Source organism: Amia ocellicauda, chromosome 19, assembly GCF_036373705.1.
Source record: "Amia ocellicauda isolate fAmiCal2 chromosome 19, fAmiCal2.hap1, whole genome shotgun sequence".
NCBI lineage: Eukaryota > Metazoa > Chordata > Actinopteri > Amiiformes > Amiidae > Amia > Amia ocellicauda.
In genome coordinates, this window is record NC_089868.1 from 18,713,169 (window position 1) to 18,735,416 (window position 22,248).

The window sequence follows — 22,248 nt, forward strand, 5'->3', positions numbered from 1 at the left end:
TAAAGAGCCCTTTTAAACTCCCTTAGTCAATTAAGTTCTGTACTATCCTATCAGAAGTAAACACTAGCTAGCTAAGGAACAATTAATCTGCATATATTTTCCACACTTTGCACTTCAAAAAAACAAAGTTGATGTATCGTGATTTCTGGAAGCACAAATTTAAAAATGTCAAAATAAGTACTTTGTTCAGTTGAACTAAGATACTTTCTATTTAAAAAAATGCTTCCTTTATCGTTCACTCTTGGCAGTCAGAGAAAGTTCTGAGGAGTGTAAGTTTATAGAGTGAAAGTGCAGCTTTCAAATGTATTCAAACTCTTGATGAAGTGTACTGAAAAGCTGAGAAAAATGCAGGTGTACATTCAATAAAAATGTGCCCCCCTCTGTCAAGAAGTTCAAGTTTGGTATCCAATCCACTATCCAATAATAATAAACACAATAACCTTATGACCAAGAACAACATCCATGTTCCTGATTGGCCATCACAGTCTTCAGACTTCAGAAATTGTGAGGTATGAATAAATAAAAAGTGGTTGAATGTCTGACCTGAGAAGTTGGTGAACCTATTTAAAGTCTATGGGAAGTGCCTCCATGGTATTAAAGTGGACACAATGCAGTCTGAATAAACATGAATGCTGTGCATCTAGAAATATGATAGATATTTTTCAGATATGTCATTCATACATACAATATTAAGTCATACCATTCTATACTTTTCTATTTATGTGTATCAGACTATACAGAGTGTACATCTGTATTATCTAAATCAATTTTATGGGAGGTCATTGATGCCAAAATTAAGACGTACTTCTGGCATGGCTACTTGGTTGTTGGTTGTGATATTCTGATATGATGACTTGCTTGCTGAACCTGGAAATGAAGACATTTTTTTGTACAGTGGTTATCATGGAAACAGAATAAGATCACAGACCCAAAATTCTCTTCCCCAAAATGCAATTTCATGCACACATATACAGTGAGGGAAAAAAGTATTTGATCCTCTGCTGATTTTGTATGTTTGCCCACTGACAAAGAAATGATCAGTCTATCATTTTAATGGTAGGTGTATTTTAACAGTGAGAGACAGAATAACAACAACAAAATCCAGAAAAACACATTTCAAAAAATGCTCCCAGCTCCCTCCACAGATTTTCTATGGGATTAAGGTCTGGAGACTGGCTAGGCCACTCCAGGACCTTAATGTGCTTCTTCTTGAGCCACTCCTTTGTTGCCTTGGCTGTGTGTTTTGGGTCATTGTCATGCTGGAATATCCATCCACGACCCATTTTCAATGCCCTGGCTGAGGGAAGGAGGTTCTCATCCAAGATTTGACGGTACATGGCCCCGTCCATTGTCCCTTTGATGCGGTGCAGTTGTCCTGTCCCCTTAGCAGAAAAACACCCCCAAAGCATAATGTTTCCACCTCCATGTTTGACGGTGGGGATGGTGTTCTTGGGGTCATTCCTCCTCCTCCAAACACGGTGAGTTGAGTTGATGCCAAAGAGCTCGATGTTGGTCTCATCTGACCACAACACTTTCACCCAGTTCTCCTCTGAATCATTCAGATGTTCATTGGCAAACTTCAGACGGGCCTGTACATGTGCTTTCTTGAGCAGGGGGACCTTGCGGGCGCTGCAGGATTTCAGTCCTTCACGGCGTAGTGTGTTACCAATTGTTTTCTTGGTGACTATGGTCCCAGCTGCCTTGAGATCATTAACAAGATCCTCCCGTGTAGTTCTGGGCTGATTCCACACCGTTCTCATGATCATTGAAACTCCACAAGGTGAGATCTTGCATGGAGCCCCAGACCGAGGGAGACTGACAGTTATTTTGTGTTTCTTCCATTTGCGAATAATCGCATCAACTGTTGTCACCTGCTTGGCGATGGTCTTGTAGCCCATTCCAGCCTTGTGTAGGTCTACAATCTTGTCCCTGACATCCTTGGACAGCTCTTTGGTCTTGGCCATGGTGGAGAGTTTGGAATCTGATTGATTGATTGTTTCTGTGGACAGGTGTCTTTTATACAGGTAACGAGCTGAGATTAGGAGCACTCCCTTTAAGAGAGTGCTCCTAATCTCAGCTCGTTACCTGTATAAAAGACACCTGGGAGCCAGAAATCTTGCTGACAGAATTTTTGTTGTTATTCTGTCTCTCACTGTTAAAATACACCTACCATTAAAATTATAGACTGATCATTTCTTTGTCAGAGGGCAAACGTACAAAATCAGCAGGGGATCAAATACTTTTTTCCCTCACTGTATGTTTTCTTTTTCGCAAATACAAAATAATTGTAAATAAAATGTAGCCTATAAAACAAACTACAATGTACAGAACATCACATAATGAGAAATCTGGTTATTTGAATCAGAATACCTTTAGTAAATAAAGTATTAATTTATGTAATTAATGTGTGAATATTAAGAATATTAAGAGGTAAAAGAGCTTATTTTAACAAATTATGATTTGCAGATGAAATTGTCATATTTGACACCTGAGGACCTGCAGCTTCAAATTTAAAAACTATGAACCTGAGTAAAACCAAAATCATGTTTAACAGCTTTGTTAAATTCAAGAAAATGTAAGTAGATCAAAGGATACTCAAAGAGATCAAAAGTTATGTCTACCTCAGGCAAAAAATCAGCACAGATAGAGATATTATGGAAGAAATCAAGAAAAGAGTGAAATTGGAATGGAGTGCATTTGGAAGAAACAGCACGCTGTTGAAAATATATCTACCCATTTGCCTAAAGAGAAAAGTATTTGATCAATGCATAATACCAGTGCTCACTCACCAGTGCTGTGAAACCCGGTCACTAAATGTAAAAATGCTACACAAACAGAGGATGACACAAAGCAGTATAGTAAAATGTATGCTTGAAATAAAAAAAGAGATAAAAAAGAAATGAAAGATTCAGAGAACAAACACAAATATGTGACATAATTGAAAGAGTAAAAATGTTCAAATGGCAATGGACCAGACACAGTGCAAGAAGATCAGATAGACAATGGGAGACCTAGAAGATGACCAGATAAATTATGGGAAAATGATATTATAAACTTTGCAGACGTGACAGAAAAGGGAAACTATAGATTGAAGCAAGTTATATTGTGGAGTAGGTTCTGTAAATAACATTTATTCCTTCTTCAAAGTGTCATGACTGCAATCTTTAAAGCAACAAAATGTGAAAACTGTGAGAGTTTTTGCTAGGCACTATATACACCGATCAGCCATAACATTATGACCACTGACAGGTGAAGTGAATAACACTGATAATCTCATTATCATGGCACCTGTCCGTGGGTGGGATATATTAGGCAGCAAAGTGAACATTTTGTCCTCAAAGTTGATGTGTTAGAAGCAGGAAAAATGGGCAAGCGTAAGGATCTGAGCGACTGTGACAAGGGCCAAATTGTGATGGCTAGATGACTGGGTCAGAGCATCTCCAAAACTGCAGCTCTTGTGGGGTGTTCCCGGTCTGCAGTGGTCAGTACCTATCAACAGTGGTCCGAGGAAGGAAAAGCGTGAACCGGCGACAGGGTCATGGGCGGCCAAGACTCATTGATGCACGTGGGGAGTGAAGGCTGGCCCGTGTGGTCCGATCCAACAGACGAGCTACTGTAGCTCAAATTGCTGAAAAAGTTCATGCTGGTTCTGATAGAAAGGTGTCAGAACACACAGTGCATCGCAGTTTGTTGCGTATGGGGCTGCGTAGCTGCAGACCAGACAGGGTGCCCATGCTGACCCCTGTCCACTGCCGAAAGCGCCTACAATGGGCACGTGAGCATCAGAACTGGACCACGGAGCAATGGAAGAAGGTGGTCTGGTCTGATGAATCACGAGTTCATGGTGTTGACTTGGCCTCCAAATTCCCCAGATCTCAATCCAATCGAGCATCTGTGGGATGTGCTGGACAAACAAGTCCGATCCATGGAGGCCCCACCTCGCAACTTACAGGACTTAAAGGATCTGCTGCTAATGTCTTGGTGCCAGATACCACAGCACACCTTCAGAGGTCTAGTGGAGTCCATGCCTCGACGGGTCAGGGCTGTTTTGAGACCTACACAATATTAGGCAGGTGGTCATAATGTTATGGCTGATTGGTATATATTTCCTGAATACTTAAAGTAGTTTATCCTATCTATACATTTCACAAACCTCCATAAGCAATTGGTTTCCAAATCTGGCAGACGGTTTCCTCCCTGGCCCATCACTGTGTCTCATTGATTGGCTTCTCAAAAGAGAATAACCTTGGCTGCTTATCATTCTATCAAGGTTTTAAGAGAGAACTGCCCAAGGAATACAACAGAAAAGCATATTTTTACAAAGTTAAAACAAGGCCATAGGGCGTACACTCCAGGGATAATAAATCTTTCACCAGTGCATTTTATGTTTTTTTTACACCTAGAAACCTCGAATCTTGTTTGTTTCTGTGGGAATATAGTGAAGTAGAGAGCTATAAAAAATACAGGATAATTACTTATTTACTTATGAAAATTCATGTGAACAGTGCATACTGGGTTGTGCACTGAAACCTCTTAATGAGTAGGAGTCCATTAACGAGGAACAAGGCCCTGGACTGAAAGGAGGCTGAACTTTCTCTCAGCCGTGGTGGTCAATTACATTTTTAAACCTCCTTTAAGCCTCCCAGCATGACTTATTTTATGTCACTCAATACCAAATTCAGTTTTGTTGTTCCACTGTAAAATCTTAAAGTGCCTGGTGAGTCCACACAAGACAGACTGCATCCTAATTTGCAAACAAAACTCAAAATTCATTTATCAGCATTTCTCAGGACATTGACAACATGTATTATATATTTAGAAGGTGCCCGTTAGCTTGTGTTTACAGTCTAATTAAATGTCTGAAATTATTAATTTCCATTATTATTATTCCATTGTGTTAGTCATTAGAATTTCACTTTCTGTGTTTCATGTTCGAATGAACCATGTTTTATTTATCCCTTTTAGTGTGTGGGTGTGTGTGTGTTTATTGTAATAAACTCTACAACTTTGGTAGGGGAAGCCCATGGGTATAAGCATGTCACAGCTTCCAGACACTAAGACACTCTGCCATTGCTCTTCAAGCTTGTCAGATATGGTTGGCACTAGTTATTTGTGTAAACAAGCAGCCAGAAAAATGAAGGTCTCACTGGGACTATTTATTTATTTAAACGCTATATTTGTTTTTCTCACAAGGCTTTATTTAAATAACTTGTCCCTTGTCTATCAAACTGTGTGAATTACTCCTTCCTTGAAAAGCTCTTCCTGAGACAGCGCTCTAGTCAGTTAACACTACTAATAATTTCAATCTGCCCTTCCTATAATTCAATTCTATTAAACTACTTATTCTACTACCATAATGGTCACATGTTACAATAATGGGGGACCAATTCTTAATGGATTGATGTGTGAATACCACAGGAGTAACACATGCATGCTGAGTCCTGCAGTCCAACACATTAGGGTCAGGGTTAGGGATAGGGTCACAGATTCATCAGCACCAGAGCTCAGAGGAAGTGCATGAGACATTCATATGTAACTCCTGTGGGATTCATACATGAATCCATTATGAACTGGTGCCCATGATTGCAAAGTGTTACCAGTATTATTGTAGCTGTTATTCTTGTGGATACTACTGTTATTATAATCATTTCCCCATATGTCCTTGAACAAAATAACTGCATTTAAGTAACTGCACTCCAGCCAGAAGATCACGTTTGATAATTAATGTCCCTCAAGCATCAGCCCCGAATCCATTAGCAGGACATGATGCGAGGGGCTCTTTTGAAAGCCCTCCTTTGTACGAGGCGCCCAATCAGAGCCAGCGAGGTGCAGAAGTAAATTAAACTGATTTGCTGGGTAAAAGCTGGGTGGAAAAGGGGACTGGAAAGGTAGTTGCTCCTTGCATGAGAAAGAGGCTTGACAAAAACCGAGGTGACAGTCACAGCCTGTTAGTTACCAAAGTGGGGGATCTGGGCTGAGGCAGAGGAGAGCATTGCGCTGCGTAATGGAAAAGGCGGCTCAGATGGCGATGCGCTGGAGGGTTTGTCTGTCTCTGCATTGAAATCGGTGCAACTAGAGTCTCAGATCTAGACCCTGCCTCACAAAGTTGCCATTGCGTAAAGTTACTTTGTATCCGCAGTGTTGTATTTGACCTGTGTTGCTGTTGTTCCAGTTAAAGTCCTGTGTACTGAAGGATTAAGGTGAAGGGAACCGCATATTTGCGCAACCAGCGTTGTGATCGTTAGGAAGAGAGACGCACATGAGAGCGCACAAGTAATCCACGAACCAGCATTTTGGGAATACTAGTCACTGGTGCCTGGACGTGTGCCTGTACGTGTGGCCATGTGAAAGTGACAACTCCGGGTTACTGTGTGTGTGTGTTGCTGTGGGGAGGATCTCGGCACATGAACACAGGACTGGGGAGCGGACGGCGCATTTGCTCCACTCAGGTATGTGTGACTGGTTTAAAATCATGTTTCACTGTTAAAAGGAGGTCGTTTTCTTTACCACAAGCTTACACGCATAGGCATGATCGATTGGGTGCTGCTATTGCATTGCAATGAGCGTTGGTATAATTGCATTGTATAATTGAGCTTTGCAACTTGGATGTTATCGCTCAGGCTCTTCGTTTCTGGGCATGGACTTACACCCAGCACTAGCGCAGTACAAAGAAATAGCCTAATAATAACTTGACCTGTATTGTATGTGTGTGAAGTGTCCAGAGAAAGGGCGAAATAGACGTATTGTACATCATCCCAGTATATGTCCTACTAATAAAACTTAATTGAAAAGCGTGTAATGGTAGGTTTTAAGGTTGGACACATCACAAACCTTAGCCCCCATCCTCTCCAAAGAGTTACGAGGTTATTTTCAGCTCCGCATACATAAGCAGGCAGCCTTTTCTCTCTTGAAAGAGGGCTCTGTCTGATACAGCATAAGCGTTTCTTAAATGAACTATTAATCATTTTGTTTTACTTGACAAAAAGTAATCCACCGGTCAGTCCACTTGGTCTAAGTGTTTTTACGTGTGATTAATCTACTGCGCTACACTGGGATTTTAATTAAGTGTTTAGCTTTTTTTTTTTTTTCATATTTTATGTTTAACAATCACATGTGCATAAAATAAACATTTGCCACAAATTAGCCAAAACACAATATTGGATTATGTATTATTGCTCCTTTAATGGGAATCGATAAAATATGACGTCATCGGATTCAGTACATTAAAGAAAAAACATAGGGCAACAATACATCACCTTTAATATTAACCTACACAAAATGATAACTCTGTACAGCGTTTGCTGATGTGTTTTTGTCATGTTCCTTAAAGTTTTAAATAAGTTCCCAGTCATACAATATGTTGTTTGCATGCTAAAGCATTACTGAACATGAGCAGTAAGGTGATGGACTGCATTGTGGCCTTTTGAGATGTTTTCTCACAGTATCAGCATTTTTACATTATAAACTGTAATACATTTTACCTCTGTAAATAGACATGAATTATATATCTAGATTAAAAACTGCCCTTTAGAAATAGTTTTAATGTCAGGCACATCTAACTGAATTAATGTGTATTCACCTGAAGACATGTATATGTCAAGTTGAAAATAGACTAATTCATGTTAAAGTGAAATACTACAATATAAAAAGTATATGGACTCTACTGCACCCTGCTTTCATTATGCTCTGTGGCGCATTGACCTGCAAATAGTTAATATGCTTTTGCTCTGATAAGGATGCTATGAACACAACAAATACACATTTATAAATATTAGAAATTGTAGTAGATTTCCCTATGAAACAAATCTATATAATGTATATACATATCTTCCCAAAGGTTTTAATTCCCTTGGACCAATTTGTTAATAGATAATTTATGCATAAAGCACTAATGTTTGGCAATCATGTTAAAACTAAATGTCTTGGCATTTCAAATTGTACCAATTTGTGGTAAGGTGTGACAAAAACACAGTAACAAAAAACAGGCTACTTACTATCTGAGTTACTTTAGTGCTTCAATCATAGTGTTTCTGCTTACTTAAAACAAGAACCATATGAATTAACTATATTATTATTGTTATTTTTTTGTATGCACAAAATACACCCCTACGCAAAAGTGATCAATTAAGACAGCAATTGAAGCAAATGTTGTTTTCTTTGTGCAGCACAAGGAAATATAAGCTACAAAAAAGGCCCCACAAAAAACATGAAAACAGGACTTTGAAACTGGCAGAAACAGGGTAAATGGCAGCCAATGATGCTAAGCCAGGAGCCTATTGTTTCTTGATTTGGATTTTTTTTTTCTTTTTGCTGCAGTGCTTTGCTTTATCTATAAGGCATAGGCAGAACATCAGCTAGGAGAGAAACCAACAAGTTCATTACAGCAGACAAGTGCCGTCAAATAAGGAATCATTGGCTAATTATTTACAGCCGCAGCAGTTATTAGTTATAATTAGGTTTGCAACACTCTCTGTGTGGAGTGGTTATACATATATATGCATAGAGCACCCATAGAGCATTTTTGAATACTAAGTATATTTTAGTTGAGCTTATTTGAACAGTTACATTAGAGGTGAGGTGAGGTGTTGGTCTTACAAGTGGTTCCACTGGAGAGAGCAGAATGTATGGTTATGGGCTTGGGTTGTTTCAAAGAGATGGAGGAAATGTGGTCAGTGCATGTCCGATAGTAAAAGGCTGATCTCCTTAAAAACACACAAGCCTCAAGGGCAAGATTGAAGTTGAGCTCAACTCCTAAGCTTCTCGCTGTGGACAAAGCAAGAAATGAACAGATATTAATGTTGAGAGATGGAGAATTCTCACTCTGGATCCGATGCCCAGAGCCTACTGAAACGGCCGCTTGTTTTTCCCTGGATTGATCTGAACATCCAAACATCAATCTGGCGAAGGCAGTGCGCTCTTACAGACAGACGAGAGAGACTTCCTTGGAGAGTTTAAACATGAATTTGATTACCATCTGCAGTAGAATGTAAATGTAATTTGTTTCGAAGTGTCAGGGCTCTAAATGGGAGCGTGTGGCTACAGAAAAAAACAACACACACAAAAACGGTGGATTCGTTTTACAAGGCTCGGCTGTTTCACATTACAAAAAGTACATGTTTTTTGAATTTTTGAATTAAGTTATGGAAAGGAATTTATATGCCTACAGATTGTTACCAGTGTATCTGTGTGACGGAGCATCTTTTTGTTGTGTTGTTAATTGTGTTGAGGCATTCATGCTTCTGAGTGCAGATAAGAAAAAACAACAGTAATTTGTAAAATATCTCAAGCATATTTTAAGAAAAGCTCTCTTCAATGGATTTTTCCTAGCAGATTTCCTCAGATATGTTGAACATACATTTAATCATTGTTTTATCAATGTTCCTGTTTTTGTACTGTGAGTTGCTTGATTCTATTGTCTTATATATAAGACAGGTGACCATATATATATGCCATTGAAAGTAAATCTACGCATTTGCTTGAAAAGTATTTGATCAATGCATACTACCAGTCTGACACCTGGTCACCAAACACAAGAATGATGCAGAAACTGGAAATGAACCCAAAGCATGGAAAGATGCATGCTTGGAATAACAGATAAACAAATAAATGGATCCAAGAACCAACAAAAGCAAGCGACATCATTGAAAGAGCAAAAATATAGAAATGGCAATGGGCCGGACGCACTGCAAGAAGAACAGACCAAAGATGGACAAGATAAGATATAGCATGGATCCCAGGAGATGGTGAAAAAAAGATGACCTAGAAGAAGACTACATAAAAGATGGGAAGGTGAAAAAAGATTTGCTGGTGTGACCTAGAAAAGAGATGCAAGTGGAATCGAAATAAGTGGAGACATCTTGGGGAGTCCTTCGTCCAGCAGTGGATCGATAATGGCTGATGAGGATGATAACGAGATATGTGTGTGTTTTTCTGTATTTATTTTTATGCTCCCTTAAATTTTCCACAGTTTTTGAAGGCAGCCCCTCCTCTCTGTGAAAATGTGATGTTTCAGCTGTTCGGGTCCTTGATCTTTATATGTCAGACAGCAGCTTAAGGAAAGCCCGCAGCTAAGGAGCACACTTGTTTGTTGGTAGGAATGAGTAGAGCAGTCACAATTAGTTAAATGTAACTGGTCTCTATTTTGTGGCGGCTGTTATCCCTTGGATTTCATTTTGTACGTTTTAGTGGAATTCTAATGCTGTGGAGAAGGTTATGGCAGGAGTGGGAGAAACAATGTGTTTTCTGTTGGTGAATCAGCACAGCCTACATATCATAGTTTTTATGACTTAACTTAGTTTCTCCCTCACAAACGGGGTCATATTTAACAGGTGAACTATCGTGAGACCTATGATATAAAAAGTAGTTAAGCAAAATGGCTTCTAGACCATTTAACAATAGTATTGTGGAAGCATGCTATACGCTTAGAGTTAATAGTCTACATTTTTAATTACTTACTTTAATAGCCAATAAAGCATATTTAAATGAAGGGAAATAACATAGTTACTTCTTCTACTAATCATTTAGCGTTTTGTAATGGCTATCAAACTTATCAATGTAATTAACTGATAGAATGAATTGTATTAATAGTATGTATGGTTTTCAATTATAATAGCTAGTTACCAAGGGCTTCCAAAAATTGCAATGTGAGTTATTAAACAATCAGTCTCCGCACTGCTGCAGGATCCTGTCAGTCTGGAGTTTGGATAAGCTCAATTATGGTGTAGATGGAAGAATGCAAATTGAATTGATCTGGCCTTAATCTACTTCGTTGGGGAAACTAGGGCCTGGGCTTAAGCATGAGGCCGTCAGAACCCCCCCACTGGGTGGAATGAGCCAAGGAACTGGGGTTGTCCTTCTGATGTTTAGTTTAAAACTCAGTTATGTAGTTTGTACATTGTGATTGAAAATTAAAGTATATTGTATAGAATTGCACTCCTTCTTAAATGTAAACGGGGTAAATGTAGCTGTATCTCTCTGGCATTTAAATGAATCTGGGAAGGAATGAGCAAATAAAGATATAACAGGATCCCCTGGTTTAGAGTGTGTTTGCACAGAATTCTAGAAGATAAATCTAATTGAATGTTGGGGAAAAGGCTAATATCCATTATACACATATTTATTGGATAGTCCTCACGTGCCAGTAGGGAATATTAGAATCTCTGAATTTTACTTTCCAGCTGCTGTTTCCCTCCTTAAAGTAGATATGCATTTGAATGGACTTTCAACTTTGGGCCTCCTTCAAAATCTTCTTTCAATTGCAAGAAAAATCATACTGAAAGCTATTGTTTACATTTTGTTCTTTTGTAAACATAATTATAGAGGGAACAGTCGCCCAATTTAGTTTGCAATTGCTTTGATGGAACTGAGATTATAAATGTGGGTGCACAGTGATTATTATTTTTATTGTGTGCTAGAAACAAAATCAATAGTGTTTAAATTTGTATTAAATGTTATATATACTTTTGCTGTAGAAGTCAGTCAGTTGGCTTTCAGCAGGCAGCGTTTTCCATTAATGTTTTCTTTTAAAAAAAAAAAAATACTATAAAGTGTCCTGCTATCCTAGGAAGGCCACAAAGGCTGTAATAATGTCAAAAGAAAATGTACAGTTGTGGAACAGACACTACGTTTCTAATTGGAGTAGTAAATTACAAAGCCATGAAACACAATTTTACAGCTGTCTTGCTCATTTGATTTGTTGCAGTATGACAAAGAAACAGTATTTGTTCTTTTTCTAGTTTGGGGCATAAATGGAGACATAAACGCTGTGGGTTAACATATTAAGTATCAATTATTGATCTGTTGTTTAACCAAAAATTATTATCTTTTTTAGTATTCACTGAGAAGTCTTTAGTGTTCTCGTCATTTTATTTTATTTCATTTCATGCCTATATCATTTCTTGTACCCTTTACTCTGTTTCATCTGTATTTCTGTACTTCATTCATAATTTAGTACTGTGTGCGGGTGGAGTGAAAAAAAAAAGTCAATTATACCTAAAGCAATGAGGATTACAACAAATCCTCTGAAATTCTATACTTTATAAAGATATTTCTGAGAGAATAACATATGAGCAGGGAAAGCACCTCTTTTTAGTGCTCAGTGAGAAGTAAACATAGGCTACGTGAATAAAGTGTGCTTGATCTTTTTAAAATAAAGGTGTAGATGGTGAATCCTAGTAGTTTTCTTAAATTACATTTTAGGAATATAAAAGGATGTTGCTGTTTGTGTTTAGATATGAAAGGAAAGACTGATATATGACCTACAGTCATCTACTGGTCACCTGTCGCCAAAAAGAAAAGTAGCTACTGTACGAATCTGTTATAACCTGAATATATAATGTAATGAGCAGTTAGTAAGTCCTCCTTTATTCCACAGGATTGCAGTTGAAGGCAAATAAACAAATTAATCTTGAAAGCAATCCTTAGAAGTCGAGAAAACCCTTGACTTTGACATTCTTGTTAAGCTCTGAAAGACAGACTTCGAGAATGTGAATAACATTTTTTTTTTTCCCCCGAAAGAAGAAATGCTCAGAGGCTATGATTGACTGACAAGTTATTTGTTCTCGTGTTTTCCATTTGTCTGATAATGGCAGCGTAGAGTTTTGCATGTGTTTTGGAACTCTTTATATGATCAGGTTTTGAAGGCGCATATTTATGTGTTGTTTTCTTCGCCCACTCAGACCTGCAGCTTGTCAACAGCCTCATTAAAATGAATGGACACCTGTGGGCACTGGAAATCCTCTCTGAAAGGATTCTCACAGGAACCGGTTGGAAGGCAGTGATCTAAAACTGGTGAGAAACATCCTCTTAATGTCTGTTCGGCGCAGCTCGCGGGTGGCACTCTGTATTACTTGTCTGTGAAGCAAGTTAATCAAATCTGTCTGTGCTGTGATCAGAACTTCATAATGTGGCGGCAGAAATGCAAACTTCTTCGCCAGATTCCATTGGGCAAATTTGTTCTTCTTTAGGCCATTTTATTGTGATGTCAGTTTTCATCATTTCCACTTTGACACATAATGAGCAAATATTTGTTTTTTTTTGTTCTTGCCTGTTCAATTTACATTGTACAGAAGATTAAATTGCAAACGGTACTTTCAGAAAGATGCTTGGTGGCATACGTTTTTATGTATGTATTACTGGAGTGATGATTAATTAGTTGCTTGATGTTCATACAGCATGTGAGCATTACACTTATTATGAAATACCATCAGGAAATTATGTGTAATGTGAAGAAGAAATATCTATGATGAGTTTAGCAGAGCACTTGCATAGAGTACCCTAACACTATATTCTGCACCCCCATCCAGGTCCCCAGGGATTATTAGGAGAATGATGGTTCCAGCTCCGCAGCTGAAGCATGTCATGGTCCTGGACTGGCGCTGCTGCTGTTAGATGGTTCTCTCTCATGGTTCTGTCGGAGTGGACAGCCTTGAGCTTGCACTGCTGGGCTTTAGCTGTGGCCACGGCCTCGGGTCAGCATGACAACTCTGGCCCCATGGACTGGCTCCTGTCTGAAAAGGGACCCTTCTACCAGTCCCAGGAGTATGCCGATTTCATTGAGAGATACCGGCAAGGCTTCACGACCAGATACAAGATATACAGGTATGTTCCCTCCCGCAGCAAGGAAACAATTGGTTCTTCATCATGAAACGAGTGCTTGGGTTCGTGCAGTGCTGTAGTGGTGTGCGCATGCAAATTGTCATCTGGGGGTGGGGGTGCTGACGACCGCAAAATGGCGGACGAATGACAGAATTTATTATAGGAATTATAGGAGGGTATATGCAAAATCTTTATGGGTTTACGCAAAGTTCCCTTCAAATTATGGTGTATGCCCTTGACTACACCACTGGGTTCATGCCTGCGCTTGGTTTCCAGAGAAGTCTGAGGAACTGTATGACTCCCACACAGCCTAGAAAGTTGTTACTTAACCTAATTTAGAATTCATCACTGACATTTACACCTTTGCCTCCAGATAGGCCATACTCTGTGTGTTTCTCAAAGAGCGGTGACTCGAGGACTTCATTTAATATCAGTCTAATAGGTGCTATATTATAAATACAAGGGATTATGAATGAAAAAAAATAAACTTTTCTGTCAAAAGCAGGTCAAGGCCCAGTAGGGTTCATCTCACTGATTTTTAATATCATGAGGAAGATATTGTGTGCATACGAATATTAGAGCTGATAATGACATGGAAATGAAATTTTCCTTCTCTAAAAATGTGTGTTTGTTTAGTTTTTTCGTGATTTTCTTATTTTTGTATTGGCCTAGCTCCACTTCTCTTTACTCTATACTCCTCGTTATAATATATCTAGGTAGGTCAATTAAAATATGCAAATTATTTTTGATCTCTTCAAATATGGTTTCCATAGAAGATCAAACAAGGAAACATTATGTCTAAAATATTATTATAGTAATTAATTAAGAAATCAGCTGCCTTCACTGCCTTTCATTTTGCACTATATTATGCGTGGAGGGTAGGTCCTTACCTAGTTTATTTGGTATAATTGAAAGATTAAGTACTTTGCACCTGATTAGAAGTTTAATTATTTTCAAAGGCAAGGGTGGAAAATAGTCCTTAACAGGCTGAGATTGCCAAATTGCCAATTCAGTATTGCACACACAAATTTGTGATGTAAACAAATATTAAAATAGTTAATGTTACTGCTAGTCGAATACAGCTTAATTCTAGATGTATGTACAGGCAGAAGACACCAGTATTGAATTATAAGTCATTCCCTGTGTCAGTGGGTCTCCATCTCAGTCATAGGGGATGAAACACTTCTGAAAATCTTCTCACATTTAAAAGTTTAATGAGCCTCTATTAAGTAGTCTCTGTTGCATGTTGCCAGCTCTACTGGAAGTGTTAATCAGACTATGTGGAGTTTATGGATAATACGCCAGGCCCCAGATATACGCACTTGCATTACCTGCATTCCCTTCTGCTTGGCCAACAGAAAAGTGTTCATAACAGGACAGATGTGTCAAAGCTTTTCAGGTAGATTACAGCATTCAATTAAAGTTTCCCCATTTTCTTTAATCCGTGAAGTGCCTTGGACAGTGTGGGTTACTCCTGTTAGTCACAATCTGATCATCGCTCGTATTTGATTACAAGTTTGGTACCCTTTACGTGGCCCACTGTTGTGTGATTCATAATGATATAATGGTAAGTGCAACATGATATGGGAACCTCGGTAGCTGGCTGCCTGGTATTGAGATATACATTTTAAGAGCCCTTTTTATCTCTTAGTGTAAGTGTATAATCTTTATTACTTCATAAAAGGACTTCTGAAGTCCTGCCACTTACCCTAACCCTCAGCCGCCAGGTTTTACTTGAAATGGGGCATATTCTTAAAAGGTAGCAACTCCTAATAATTGATATGACAAACCCGTTAGAAAGTGGCTGAAACTGTGAAAGTAAGTGAAGTGTTTTACATTTTTAAAGGCTTTAGTGTCACTTAAAGGATTCTCACATGCTTAAAGAAACCTGAAATGCTAACTCATCTGGTCATTTGGCAGCACATGACCAGACACACGATTTTAAACTTTGGAAATTAAATAGTAATACTGTGAAAATGTCTGCAAATAAAAAAAAGTACTTAAATCACTGGCCATCCAATACATACTAAATGAACAAGACTATCTCTGCCTCTCATAAAAAAGACTTTATACTTTGATCAGTCTTCCAGCTTTGCATTCCATTATTCTGGGTAACTGAACATTAATTTGCAGAACGAAATGGTTACATTTTCATATAAAAAGGGATACTTTACTGCAATGACCTCAAGTGAAGCTGTCTGTAGATGTCATAATTAAGAATAAAACCTTTAATTGCATGCATTTATCTTATGAGTGTAAAAGGGACATGTTCCACTTGTTCTGCTGCCAATTAGCCTAATGTAATGATGTTAAAAGGACAGATGCACATTAATTAAAAAGTAGGATTTTATGAGATAAAAAAGGCATACATTTATGCAAGAAAATGCAGTGTTTCCGACGAATACTAATTCCTATTTAATATATATTTTTGTAGTAAGTTGCCTTTAAAAACCTCTTCATATTGAAGATCAATAGCTGTGAATTCTGTGTGCACTAAGGCACCTGTACAGTCTTGCTTTTTTGTAACATAAATAGCACCCATTATATTAGTCTGACAGGGAATCAACGCCCCCGCTTTTCAAACCATCTGTGCTGTGCTGCTTCTCCGCACAGGGCTTCCTGGATATAAATGACACCTTAAACTGTTGCAAACTTTTACTGGCCTTACTGGTAAATTATGTACAGTGTTACAAAGTGAAATGTGTAACTTTATAATTTGATATGTTGCACTTTTTGGATAGATTGAAATTTGACTTAACTACTATGTTGTTTTTTTTGTTTGTTTTGTTTTTTTTAAGATTTTGCATGTGAAAATATATTAAGGTATTCACCCTTAGTCTTTAGCTATATCTTGGCAACCACTAAACAGGGAGAACGTCATTTAAACTCCAGAAACCAATTCATGGTAAATTATTGATGGAGCAGATACAAAGGCGAATGATTAGTTGAATGATAATGAAGAAATGTATTGCAAAACTGTATTGGCATATTGTTACGATTAGACACTGATTTTCTGAATAAATACATGTGGCCCATAAGAGGCCGGGAAAACAATCCACTTCCTTTGTGATGTTTTTTTGTTGTTGTTGTTGCCCTTGAATTAAGTTCCCTTTACTTCAGACAACTGACAGATTTTAAACTGTAGAAAATTAATCACCATTGGCCAGACTACCACAGAGAGACAAAATTGCTAATCAGTTATAAATTAGAGAATCTTACATTGCTAATCAAAAGTCTTTTAACTGCTTTATTTTCCGCCTGTTCTAAATGCTCTTGTAATCAGCATCAGGAGAGTATAAATTTAGCTGCACAAAAGGTCTCTCTGGTTATTGTTTTTCGATATCCTTAAACCTGTGTGTCTGTTGTAATTCAAACAAATGCATTTCGTGCTGTGAATCTTTTGTGATCAGGGCAGTGCTTGGGAAAGGACGCCATTTTTGCCACACAAGTGGGTAGCTTGTTAACTCAGGGTGCATGTGCTTATGTTATCTGTATATTTTTTGGAGAATGTATAATCTTTGTGGCCTCAGTGTGGAATAGATTTTTTGTTTTAATCCATTTACTGTTGGGATATCATCTGTGGCTGAAATACAGTTCCAGAACTGGTCCTCAGTGAAAGCTGCCAAGACTCAAGATTGTGGCTTGGCTGCCAGTCCCAACCCTCTGAAATTAATAGAATAAACAGCTTTATGATAGCATGTACACTAAGTTGCTCAAAAGGCTGTTCATTCTCTATTAGAAGTACAACATTTGGAATGGTCCCAGTTTTCCAATATGGAGACGCCATGCCAAAATCCGAGATAGTCTTAAAACAAGGGGATCCGATATTTGAAATATGTATTGAGCACATTGAAAAGGGGTGCAAAAAGATAGTAATAATCGAAAAGCCTACTTTTTACTCCTTTCTCATGTCCTGAATGTTGTCCTAGCATTGCCTGTTGTGGTCTAGTCCAGGGGCAGGGTTTATTTGCACTGGGGAATATGTCTTCCCTGTTTTGTATGCACCTGAATTTGCAGTTAATGGTTGGTAAGGACACTCTAATGACTGTCAAGTAATAACTCAGTTGCCAACTATATTGTCTCCGCTGTCTGAATAAGTGAGTTTTGACTTGATAGTTGGCTACGATTCTGAATCTCCACTGAGGGACCCGAGCGATCAGTTCTTAAAAGCTGTTTCATTATCCCTTGCCTGAAAATCTCTCGGCTGGAGCTATCCATCAACACGCAATGGATCAAAACTTGGATTAAGTGCTGTCCAGGCCTACAAACAGCTTATTTAATTAAAGCACACTGAAAAAGCTAAGTGTCTATCACTTATCCCTTTGTTTTTCAGGCCCTTTACTTTCGGTGTCAGGCCAGATGGATAAGCTGAATGTTTGCCAATTGCCTGCCAAGTCCCATTGCGTTGAGGGCACTTTACAGGTTTTCGTTTGCATCTCCTTAGTCAGCTTTTCAAACTGGCTGGATACCTGCATTCTTATCCTGTAATTATTCTTTAATTTGGCTGGAACTGTAAATAAAGTTACATGGCACTGAAGTTGCATATTGGACAACAATTGTAAGCACGATTCCACAGAGTGACCAGTGAAAAGTCTGATGAAGAGGCATTGAGAGGGCCAAGCGATGATAAGACAATATGACATGGGCAACAGTTCTGGATGCGTCTACCAGAGTAGGTTACAGATGCGTGGAGCCCAGCCAGGAAAGTGCTGCTATAGCCCAATCTAGCAAGAATCCCATTTAACAGTTTTCTGTTTTAAGAAAGATAATGATGTAGTTGATATTTATATGAAATGGGCTTTTGTGAATGTTTTTGTTGTGCTGAGAGATCCCTTGTTAATTAATTTTTTATTTTGCCAGAGAGTGTTGAGGTATACAATTATCACTTTTGTTTCAGTAGTTTACAACCCCAATGTTATGTTTAGTGTGAGCGGTTGGTTATATGAAGGTTTTGGATGTACTTGCTTAACTGAGGGAACGACAGCCTGGCAGAATGGGCCGGACCGTCTTTCTTGGTAACGTTAGATCTTGAAGATGTCCATTGCCATTTATTTGGACATCAACAAGTTATACAGACCAAGTGAAGAATAAGAAAGGTATACAATTACTTGGTGCCATTTCCTCCGTTGCTTTTTTTATTCCAACCCATTTATATGAGACCAACACAAACACTTAAATGCCTTATATATTATTGACACTGTAACACAACCCTGGAGCTGAAAGTGTATGTGTATATGTTATTGTCTCCCTTTTTCACCTGCAAATTGGAATCCCCAGTTCCTGGACTCTGCACATCACTATAACTGCTTTAGAAAGGATTAGACAAAGCATCTCCCCTCAGAAACGCACTCCATCAAAGCCACCTGATGTCTCTCACACTGTAAGCACTACAATGCCTACAATTCATCCATCACACCAATCACAAGGTTTGTCACAGATGGAGCACCTCCTAAGAGCTAAGGCCCTGAACCTGTAGGCACCTGAGGAGTCATGGGAGTCTCTCGTGTGTGGAGGAACCACGTCTGCCCCAGCTGGTCTCCACCCACCCTCCCCGGTGGCGCTTCGCTCGCTGCGCACCGTTTCCTGACAACTTCCTGCTAAAGATGGCAATGGCATAGGCTTGATTTGAAACCAGCTTAGCCGGCACATAGGACATATCCTGCATTTCAGAAGTGTGATTTCAACTGGATGTCCATTTTCTGAAGCTATTGTTATTGTTGTACATTTTAGGAATGCATTTTTTCTTACATTTCACTGGTTTCTCATGATAAAGACTGTCTGAAGAAAATGCTTTAGTTACTTAGAATATACCCGCTGATGATTAATTTTTTGCTTCATTTTGGTTAAGAGCAATGCTACAAATATATGGGACTTTGCATTATATTCTTTACCTTGGACCATTAATTTTGAGTTGCATCTTCTGTGTTCTCTTGTACTCTTGTAACGCCGTAGGTTGACATGATGTGTGTTGGTATGGTGCTGCACTATAAAATGAAGATTTATGCCTTTATCTTTTATGCATTTTCTTTGCAGACTGAAGTGTGGTGACATGAAGTGGTTTTGGTTGATAATTTATGACAGTAAAACTGTCACTTTTGTTTGTCAGATTTTTCGTTTTCCAAACTTGAGACACAGAAACCATAGAGGGAGCTGTTTGTTGTGCTTTAAACTATTGTAGAATTCTGACTTTAATTGCCTTTAATTATATTTTAATTACATACCTAGTTGCATCAAACTAATTTATCCTGGATTTTGCATTTTTATTTGCAGTTACACAATCTCTTCTATCATCATGGCTTAGTACTTCAAGACAGAGGAGACTCTGTGCTATTAGCAGCCTACTTTGCCTTGAATTAGGTTAATAATTCATGTTTGTGCATGTCCTGCTACGCTGACTGCTAATTAAGGTAAACTGCTTACAAAGAAAACGTTATTTCCCCCCCAAAGAAACTTATCTCCAAGTTCCAGACACAATGAATCCCTGCATTTATGTACCCAGCTATTCACAGCCATTCATTCAGTTTGCTTTTCAAATTAAGTTGTTAGTTCCCATTATTAGCAGCAGTCACATGTTCAGTGCAAAGCATTCCAACTTCAATTCCACTCAGAAATTAGAAATATACATTTTTAAAGGACATCTTGTGTAATTTATTTCGATTGTTTTCAATCTGAAAGACACACTTTCCCTCTGAAAACATATTGAGTTTGCACTGTGAAGCTGAAGTCCTGTTTTGTAAGCTGACTAATATAAAACAAGTTCCAATCCCTTCTGTGTTCTCTTGGGTGCTCTGATTTTGAGCGTGTTTTCTGTGTTTAGGGAGTTTGGTCGCTGGAAGGTCAACAGCCTGGCAGTGGAGAGGAGGGATTTCCTGGGCTCCCCCCTGCCTCTGGCTCCGGAGTTCATCAGCAGTATCCGGCTCTTAGGACGCCGGCCCACCTTGCAACAGATAACCGAGAATCTCATCAAGAAGTATGGAACCCACTTCCTGCTCTCTGCAACACTGGGAGGTAAGATACAATTATGATCCAACTTATGTAAGTTCTGTTTGTGATTAATCTTCCATGAATAGCATTGTGCTGAAACCTATTAACATCCCTTCTATAGCTGGAAATTCAAAAACACCCACTGATGATTAACATACAAGCCATTATGTTTACTACAGAGAATACAAATCTGTAGCCACATTATTTAATATTAAAAATAAGTTTTTTTCACATTTAACTTACAGAAGGAGTCCTTAAGTATCTAAATAATGCATACCATTTTAGAATGAGCAATACTTAACAGTGTTTGAATGTGCTTGTGTTCGTTTGCCAAGGCAATAAGCGTCCTGCAAAAGCAAGACCTTTGTGTTATCTTTTGAGCTGAGTACAAGATTTTTTACTTTATTGCTGAATCGTTATTCATTGCTGAAACTACATTTGCGCTCCTATGCCCGGAACTGAGAGAATGAAATGCAAAATCATTAAAAAAAGTAATGTGGCCTATAAAAGACAAAGAGTAGAAATAGTTTCTTGTAGAGCTGTTCTCTGGTTCTAGAAATGCTATAAAAGTATTTCTATTGTCTATTTTATTATAATTTTTTGACACCCCGAACAAAGCTTTGATAAAACATAGCAGAGTTATTAATTAATCTGTCCAAAACCTGCGCTGAGATGGGCTTTGTGCTTTTTTCAGGCCAATCCAGAGATAACTGCAATCAGGCAAAACATTAAAATTCAGATAATGTCTTGAATTTAGCCGCATATTGAAAATGCATTTGTGAATCAAGGGGTAGAATATAACTAGCCTATAGTAGACTAATCTGAAAATGATCCTGTTTGCAGATAACTCCTTGGTAGAATAGAAAAGCCCAAGGCAACTAGCAGTGGAAATACAAAATAATATTTTAGAATATTCCCTAAAATGGCTTCTATGAAATATGATTTCAGAGAGACTCCACAGTCATATAGTGTGTTTGGATAAAAATATAAAAACGAAGGATACAGGCTATTTTGCAGGATGTGACTAAATCTGCAATCAAATATGTAGTTGCTCAACCCACCAAGACACCATTCAAATAATTTTCTCATCTTAGCTGTCACCTTTTTAGATGGTACTGGGAGGAACAGTGTGTAATTACAACACGGTAAAGCATTGTTTCTCTCGGCGAGTTTCATTTCAGCTGTAAACAATGTTTTTGTTTTTCTGATTCAATGTTTCTCTGACAAATAAATAATACATAGTGAGGTAAACTTATTACAGCATTTTACATGTCGCCATAGATAACAAAATGACTAAAAGGCGGACAATGATTTTTATAGGTCTTGAATTTTTTATGTATTGCAAGACCAAGAGAGATCGATGAGCTTGTGCATGCATCTGTATGAAAAGTGAATCCATAAAGCTATCCCTGATGCACTTTTTTTTCATGCTGATATATTGTGTAGTGGACAGTCTTTTCCCAGAGTGATTCATGGCAAAAGATTGTCTCCTAATCATCCTCTGCAATTTTGGCGTATGTATTGAAGTCTCCATCAGACAATGTGCCGTCGCAGCATTTTCTGAAGTTGTGTAGATCTGTTTTGCAAAAATAAACTTGTATGATAGAAGTTTTTAAAAAGATCTGTGGCTTTCTGATGTGAGAAGTCGCTTTTGTGTTTTTCCTCTAT

The 22,248-nt window shown here is 38.3% G+C and overlaps 1 protein-coding gene across 1 annotated transcript in view; it reads left to right on the forward strand.

The window, feature by feature from the left end:
• Nucleotides 1–5,905: 5,905 nt before the first annotated feature.
• The window catches only part of LOC136714612 (BMP/retinoic acid-inducible neural-specific protein 3), a 41,446-nt gene continuing 25,103 nt past the window's right edge, over nucleotides 5,906–22,248 (forward strand). Inside the window, exons 1-4 of the mRNA XM_066692201.1 lie at nucleotides 5,906–6,449; nucleotides 12,678–12,789; nucleotides 13,305–13,599; nucleotides 20,414–20,604. Of these exons, the coding sequence (XP_066548298.1) occupies nucleotides 13,355–13,599; nucleotides 20,414–20,604 (436 nt within the window). The 5' untranslated portion in view covers nucleotides 5,906–6,449; nucleotides 12,678–12,789; nucleotides 13,305–13,354. The remainder of the gene's footprint in view (nucleotides 6,450–12,677; nucleotides 12,790–13,304; nucleotides 13,600–20,413; nucleotides 20,605–22,248) is intronic.